An 8,610-nucleotide genomic window follows, 5' to 3' on the forward strand; every position below is an offset into this window, starting at 1 on the left:
ATTAGTTAGGATGGTAAAATCCCAGGCAGTTGTGAAAAGCTTTAAAAAGAATTTATCCAAAATGGAAAATAAGGATTAAAATTCAAGTACCTAAGATTCCATGTAAGCAAAATGTGATGTGTATGATTTCAAAAAACTATAACCTTATTATATGCATACTAGTGGCACCCAATCTGGCTTCAACTACTCAGGAAATAAAGACAGTCACTGGTTGAGATGACTTTATAAAAGGAGAAGACTAATTCATGGAGAACAAACTTATGAAAGTGTAGTATCTTGACATGTAAACAGTATCCATGATACAGAGTCAGTCAGTCTCTCTCTCTCTGTATGAGATGCTGCCAGGCAGGGTGGGGAGGAAATACAAGGTGCCTTTCACTAGCATTGTCTGATCCACAGTGGATAAATAAGACTAGACTTATCTCTGTGAATTATGGTTTGCTCCAGCATGGCAACCCTTATGGTCTTAAAGCTTGATCCTAATATGGAGATGTTATTGTTTTACAGTGTTGGAAATATGTAATGCAACTTCTTCCTGAACGCAAAGTCAACACAGAAGCACAAATAATTATACTGTGTTACCGTTTGGTACCTTCAAGTAAGGAAGATACCCAAAGGAAGCTTTGAATAGCATTACCTTCTTTGAGACTTTCCACTCCACATACAGACATCCCCCAATGCACACGGCATTTCCACAAGATGATTAAACTCCACATGACAGAACGCTAAACATTCTGAACTGGACGTCAAAACGGCCAGCCATTTGCTAGCAAAACATGTGCTCTACTACAGGGTCACCATTTACAGAACAGAGGGTCAACGGATCCCACAGAGATCTTTATAGGGACTTGCAGTTCATTTCTGATTCATTTACATTTATCTCCTCAACATATGCTGAAGATGCAAGGAAGATTTATACACTTGCTATGAAATGTATTTTAAAAAAACTTCAATACTTTGTTAAGAAAAGCACATAAACCCAATGACTGTTGTCTTTAAGGCTTGCATCAGGGCCATGTAAACCACAACTGATCAGCAAAAGTTCTCATAAATCATCCCTGTGTTCTAAGCCTACTGCACCAGGGCCCTATTTTTTCCAATCAGTCCTTCCAGACAATCTGAAATGACAAAAGAATGAACACAACACATAATGACACCTCTGTGCACAGCATACCTTGGGCTCAACAGATGACAAAGGAAGGTCATCACCTTTGGGCTGCGGTAATTTGGGCTCAGAAAGCAAAGGGGGGTCAGAAAGCACATCAGAAATGGGTATTTCCCTTTCTTCTTGCCTCTGCTCAGGAGCATCATTTACCACTCCTAGACCTGATGGCAGCTGCTGTCCCAATGCATGTGCTTTTGCCTTTTGCTGCAGAGTAAGCAGATGCTGTTGATACCAAAATTGCTGCTGTTCCTATAACAAAAAAAGATGAGAAGTACAGTAGTATCTCGGCTTAAGAGACAAGGTCATATCCTAGAAAGAAAGCTACATTAACCACTGAAAAATGGCAAATGTGCCTCATTTTCAAAGGACACTTGGACCTACTTTTGAAAAAACCAAGAGTAGCATCCAACACTGCAGTCTCGTTTGTTCAGCAGACTTCTGAATGCACAATGTAAGTTATCCTCCTTCTTCTGCCACACCAGCAAGCCCCTGTGTGCCCTCAAAGTCTGCTTGAGAGAATTGGAGAACCCTCTGAAACAAATTTTGGGGTTACACAGAAGGAAGGGGAGGTCCCATTCCACAAGAGGAAATTTTCTGGCACAGCACTGGATACGACCCCAGGTTGCTACAGCTATTCCTTTGGAGTAAGGATCAAAAGGGACAATGAAAATGTAAGCCTTTAATAGAATTTTAATTATGGAATCGTTTTGTAATTGGTGGCCTTTAATTTGTCAATAATCATAACATTTTTATCATTTTTGCTTAAACATCGAGTGTCCATGTTTCCTTTATTTTACTTCCTTTCATTATGACTGATTCTGTTTTTCAATCTGGCCTAGGGTACAGTATTGTCAGAAGGGCAGGGCAAGAAAGTTTCAAATAAATTCATATATAAATAACAGAAAAATGGGGTTTATAGTTTTAAAATTACTTTAGTACTGTGATTTATACTGTTTTATGTACATTGTTTCAGAATAAATCTCAAAGTGGAACATCAGATAAAGCAATTCAGAATAAAACAAATTCAAGATTTAAAGAAAACATTCCAGATCCTTCAAGCGACATTTTGATTTCCCCAGTCACCAATCTAGTATCCAGCAATCTCCATGTGGTTGCAAATGGACCTGTAACAGTGGCAAAATGCGCTTGGCTAATTTCTAACATTCTCAGAAGCGGGCTGGTCTGGCCCATGGTGACCCTCCTAAGGACGACTTGCACAAGTGGGGACATTAATACTTACACCCCTGTTGTCCCATACATGCAAGAAGCTCAGCAAGAACCCAGCACCAAATTTTTAAGCATTACAATGACCTGTACAAACCAATGATATCAGACTTGTGCTTATATGCTTGCTTAAGCAAGGAACATGCCCCCCCCCCCCGATTCTACAGTAAAAAACACCACTGTGCAGGTTACACTTTTATTCTGCTTCAGATTAACCCTTTTGTCTGCCCTGGGTCTGTTGTAACCCAATTTTTCTTCAGCATCTATTGGTGCTAAAGACACCAACTGTATTTGTTTTCTATCAAAATATGTATAAACACAGGGAGAATCTTATAACATGTTGGATGTCGAAATGCTACTTAGATGAGTGCTAAAATATGGAGAAATGCATACAACCATGATTGGCTTTGTCTTCATCTGTAGTTGCTTTGTAGCTTCACTCCAATTACTGTACTCTGTAGCTACAAAGACCCATCTCTACATACTTTGCTGCAATACTAATTTTTCACCATTTCTTGATTCTTTGCTTAAAGGAAGGTGATGTTTAAATAAATTCTACAAACATTTAAAAATTGTATTTATGATAAGTGTTTCAAAGAGGTCAATAAAACATTTCTCCCTTTCTTTGGAGCTATTCTCATTCTCTTGTGGGGAGGATTCAGGTCTTTTTAAAAAAGCCTGCAGAAATTTTGCTTTCTTAAGTTTTGAAAGCAAAATTATATAGAGAGAATCCTCTGCTGATACCTCTGAAGTCATCAGTTATTATAGATTGGACATTTCTGTTTTCTGGTTAATTATTTAAAACTGTGATGATTGTGATGTGTGCACATGTCCACATGCACTCATTTCTAATAACATTTATTTATCTGTGAAACTGATTAACATGAAAAACCCCTCTTTATTCATTTTTCATAGTAGACTACAGAACACATAGAATATGATTGGGTCACATAGATATATGGTCTCCCTATCAGGATTACTTACACTATATAAAGTTTACATTGTAAACATCTGGGCAACTACTGATTGCAGAAAAATTAAAGATGTGCCAGTACAGCCAATACTGCATATATCTAATTTCCCTTTTCCTCAAAATTCCTGTTTTCTGTCTGAGCGACCAGAACAGCCCCAATCCCCTGTGTTTTTTATTGAGAAAGTCTCACTGAGATCAATGGGACATACAATGCAATCCTTACCCCCATATACAGTAGTTAGGAAGTGGTATATCTCCCCAAATTAAACCAGTAGAAGCTATGTCAGTGTAAAAGACAAAAGAAGGGTTCTGTCAAGGGGGGTGGTGAATGGGTATGTTGAAGGCATGGAGAGAGATAACAAAATTGCACTACATCCTAACACTGTCTATCCATTGGTTCCACTCTGACCCACAGAACCTGACATAATTTACATCACCCAACATGCAGGTATAATAACTAAATTCACCCCAGGAGACAATGGAAGGGCAGAAAATGCAGGTTTAGACTGCTACCCCTCCTTCTACCAGAAGCAGTAAGAATACAGCTAATCGGCTGACTAATTATTAGTAAGATTTGACCTCCTAATAGCTTAAGAAATGATTTTATCAATATGATAAAATTATATGAGTGGCTGGGGAAACCCAGCCAGTTGGGCGGGGTATAAATAATAAATAATAATAAATTATGATGATGACTCAACTAACAGGTCAGTAATCTACCCCTATCACTTGGTATAGAAATCTTACAATTAAAGATCTGAAAACTGGCTTGAGAACTGGCTCACAAAATTACTCTCAGCAATCAAAATCTTAAACAAATACAAATGAAATGTACTGTACAATGTAACATAAAATTTAGGCATATCCCTTTTTCTCCCTGCCTTACACATAACTGAGCTTAAACAAATTGCATAGAAGGAGAAAGAAGAATCTGAGCATGCACCATTCTGAATCCCTGCTCCAACCTCACACAGGATACTAGCATCAATGAAGTATACATTTTTCATTCTTTCCATCTTAGAAATTTTCAACTGTTACATGAAGAAATTACAGATCTGCTCTGCAAAAGGCTTCAAAGAAAGGCACCCCTTTCTTTTCCACTTCTTATATACTCTCATGTATTTTCACAGGAATTGTAAAATTAATGTTAGATCATCATGGGGTGGCAAGTCTGCCTGGATACGTGTGCCTAAGTGCTAATTCCCTTTTGTACAGTTATAAACAAAGCACCACAATAATTATTAATAGTAGCTATATATGCTACTAACAAGAATACCACAGAGTTCAGAGAATAGTAGAAAACACACAGGCAAATAGCACATGTGTTATTTTCCCCTCCAGCATTCTCCCTTATGGTAAACTATAGACTGCAGTTGCATGGTATACCACTGACAGCAATCCTATGACTATTTATCAGGTTGAGTTATCTTTTCTGAAGGTAACTAAAAAGGAAAATAAAATCACTGCTGTTATTCCCTCATCAATTGTGAGCGACTGAAATGGACATGGGGCCCCAGGGAGTGAAATGCTTACATCACAATCCAAGGTAATTCCATACCAGCCCCTTTCAAATGCCACGAAAAACATAGTTAGAAACAAATTATGGCTTGCTGTGAATGAGCAACATGTTTAAATCATACCCACTCTGCTCCTAAAGGAGGAAATGAATCTTATTTCAAATCAAAAAAAGAAAGGAACAACAGCACAACCCTTCTCAGAAGCGCTCTCGTAGTCCCCAACCATAGGACTGCCTGTGATTTTCAAAGTTGAAAAGCATTCTGCCTAACTCTGAGGCACTCAGTTTCTTAAAAATAAAAACAAAAACCCAATGTTCTAGGCCTGAGACTTCTTAGCTTCTATTAAGCCCCCCTCCAATCCACTCCTGTTTTGAAACAAAAAAATAAAGGTGCGTTAAAGCCAATTTATTTGTTACTGTTTTCTAAAATGAAAGCACTTCCTTCAAAGAAAAGATATGAACTTATGCATGCTTGTCCAGGCAGACTTAGCGCCCACATGGCGCTAACCTGTGAGTTTTCACATTTCCTACACAAAGAAGTCCTTTTTTTGTTTGGGAAACGCATAATTTATCAAGCAGCCCCAATATGACAGTAGAAAAGAAATAACTCAGCAAATAAATGAAAGTAGGAATGCCAGCAGCTCCTCCCCACTCATCAGATGGCCATTCTGATAACCAGGGACGAGATAATTTGCATCATCAGGACATTGGATTGGGTAGTTTTAAATCCCTCCTCTCTTATCACCCAGGATTGTGTGCACTTTTTACCACCATCAAAACTGGTGAGGTCTCTCTCATGGGTCTAGTCAAGACTAGGCTCCTGGGTGGGAGGTCAGCCATCTTTGCTTTAGACCCTATGGCCTAATTTTAACCAAGATGCCTGCTATTTAAATGAGAACCTGCTATTCCATCTCGTCAATTTTATCTTACTTCAACTCCCACCTATGCACATCTCACCCCTGGGTCCTATCAGCTATTCAAACTACAGCGGACACATCATTCTTACCTGGGCGGTCATTGTGGAGGGGTCTGCGTGCAGGGCGGCTTGCTGTCGCTCACACCTAATATCTATGTCTGGACCACTGCCCTGTCTTAACTCCTGAGGTTCAAGAGCAGGCTGAGGAATCTGGGATGGGGCAAAGCGGGAGTCGGATGGAGTAAGGGGCTGGCCCGGTTGGCAAGCTGAGGTCTGGGGCGTGGGTGGGTAAGCCTGGGACTGGTAAGGCTGAGAAACGGCTGGAGGAGGGTGGTCCGAAAAGGTGCGTGGAGCTGCCTTAGGCAACTTCGAATGGGGTTGGTAGGGCTGCGACGAGGAGTTCTGTGGCGGCAGAGCCTGAGCCATGTAAGGGTCCGTCTCAAGGGAGGGTCCTGAGGGCATGTACGGCTGGGCCGGTGACTGCGGCGGAGAGGACAGGTCCATGTCCATATCCATGCGAGAGCTGGCCGCGGGGCCATGGGGCTTCCACTCATCCCGAGGCGGCTCCTTGACATCCTCTCCGAGAGGCAGGGGAGGCCTCTGGGCATTGTGGAGCAGCGCGTCCCGCGGGAGAGGCGGCGGCGGCGGCGGCGAGGGCTCGCGGTGCTTGAACGGCTTCGGGTAGCTGCGCGCCGAGGGCGGCCCTTGGGGCAGCGGCGGCTGCCAGGGAGCGGCGGCGGGGGGAGCAGGAGCGGCGCTGGGCAGCGGCGGCGGCGGCAGGCTCGGGGGAGGCCCGCCGGGTGGCGGGGGAGGCCCGCCTAACAACACCGACTGCAGCTGCTTCTGGTGCATTTGCTGGAGCTGCTGCAGCTGGACCAGGTGCTGCTCCTGCAGGCTCAGGAAGCCGGACGTGCCGGCGGCGGCCGTAGCGGCGCCAGGAGCCGCCGACGAAGCCGCGTAGCTGCCCAGAGCCGGCGGCGGCATGGCGCTGGGCAGCACCGCCGGAGGAGGCCCGGCCATTGGCGGCGGAGGCATCATGGTGGGCGGGGGAGGGTAAGCCCCAGGGGCCGCCCCGTACAAACCCCACGCCGGGAACATGGAGCCGGGAAGCGGTTCTCAGCAGGCGGCAGCGGCGGCGACGGCGCCTAAACACAGGCCGCGAAAGCGGCGGGTGGCGGCGGGGGCGCGTGCGGTCCACTGCGCCTGCGTGGATAACCGGAGTCATAGAGAGCGACTTCCTCAAGCTAGAGTGTTTCCGGTCCGGCCCCAGGCAACTGACTCCACGGAGCAACAAACTGGGCGCTCCCTGCGAGAACGCCTTGGCCAAGGCAGGGCTATGTCGCCTGGAACAAGGGGGAGCCTGTAGCCTTGTCGCAGAACTTCAGCTTTTATAATAACGTCCATCAAATATGCCCCTCCCCTTCCATACCGGTTTTTTATCGGTATGATTTCATTATTTGGAAATATAAGTGATGCCAACCTTGTGGAACTTGTTCAGCATTCTGTTCTGGAAGTTGGCAACTAGATGCTTGAGAAGCCCACTAGTAGGACCAGAGCAAGATGGATCCTGCATTAGTTTGGCAACTGAAAGAAACAAAAACATCACCATCCTTCCAACTCACATTGGGCCACCAACCTTTTGGGATTAGTGGGCACATTTCAGATGCTGAGGGAGTGCTGAGGTTGGCATTTCCCTAAAATCATAGAATTGTAGAGTTGGAAGGGACCCCCAAGGGTTCTCCAGTTCAACCCCCTGCAGTGCAGGAATCGCAGCTAAAGCATCCATGACAGATGGCCATCCTACCTCTGCTTAAAAACCTCCAGGGAAGGAGAGCCCACAACCTCACGAGGGAGATAGCTCCACTGTCAAACAGCTCTCACTGTCAGAAAATTCTTCCTGATGTTTAGTTGGAATTTCCTTTCTTATAACTTGAAGCCATTGGTTCGAGTCCTACCCTCCAGACCAGGAGAAAACAAACTTGTTCACTCTTCCATGTGACCCTTTAGATATTTGAAGATGGCTGTCATAGCTCCCTCTCAGTCTCCTCACCCATCTCCTTTCAACTGATCCTCATAAGGCTTGGTTTCCAGACCATTGATCGCCTTTTTTCAACTGCAATATCCTTTTTGAGATGAGGTGACCAGAACACAATGTTCCAAATGTGGTTACACCAAAGATTTCTATAATCATAGTTTTATCTTCAATTCCTTTCCTAATGATCCCTAGAATGGAATTTACCCTTTTCACGGCCACCACACACTAGGTCAACAACTTCATCAAGGTATCTGGGCTGTCACCTCCAGTTCATCAAGCTATCTGGTCTGTCACCCCTAATATGCATCACTTTACCCTTATTTACATTGAAAGGTGCTTGCCCTTCTAACGCCCATTCGCTCGGTTTGGAGAGGTCATTTTGGAGCTCTTTTCAATCTCTTCTTGTTTTAATGACCTTGAACTATTTAGTATCATCAGCAAATTTGGCCTCCTCACTGTTCAGTTCTAAATGAACAAGTTAAAAAACACTGGTCCCAATACCGATCTCAGGGGAAATCCACTTTCTACCTCTCTCTATTCAGGGAACTGTCCATTTATTCTGACTTTTTGCTTCCTGTGACTCAACTAATTCCTGATCCACAAGAGGATAGTCTTATGACTGACTGCTAAACTTACTCAGGAATGTTTGGCAAATTACCATATTTCTGCATAACCCCACCAAAAGTAACCTTCCCAACTTTTTGTCATGAGAAACCCCAACTGAAACATTTGCAACTTGAGAAAGGACTCAGAGAAAAAAAGAGAAATTCTCAAAAGCCAA

The 8,610-nt window shown here is 43.7% G+C and overlaps 1 protein-coding gene across 4 annotated transcripts in view; it reads right to left on the reverse strand.

Moving 5' to 3' along the window:
- Positions 1–6,985, reverse strand: part of YLPM1 (YLP motif containing 1) — a 59,778-nt gene extending 52,793 nt beyond the window's left edge. The window contains exons 1-2 of one of the 4 annotated variants that reach the window (XM_079971748.1): positions 5,885–6,984; positions 1,175–1,414 (exon numbers count right to left, since the gene is read on the reverse strand). In XM_079971748.1, coding sequence (XP_079827874.1) covers positions 1,175–1,414; positions 5,885–6,892 — 1,248 coding nt within the window. In that variant the 5' untranslated portion in view covers positions 6,893–6,984. Of the gene's footprint in view, positions 1–1,174; positions 1,415–5,884 lie in introns of all 4 variants that reach the window. The other 3 variants (XM_079971747.1, XM_079971749.1, XM_079971750.1) reach the window with 3 other exon arrangements.
- Positions 6,986–8,610: the final 1,625 nt, after the last annotated feature.

Source organism: Podarcis cretensis (genome assembly GCF_951804945.1).
Source record: "Podarcis cretensis genome assembly, chromosome: 1".
NCBI classification, from domain to species: domain Eukaryota; kingdom Metazoa; phylum Chordata; class Lepidosauria; order Squamata; family Lacertidae; genus Podarcis; species Podarcis cretensis.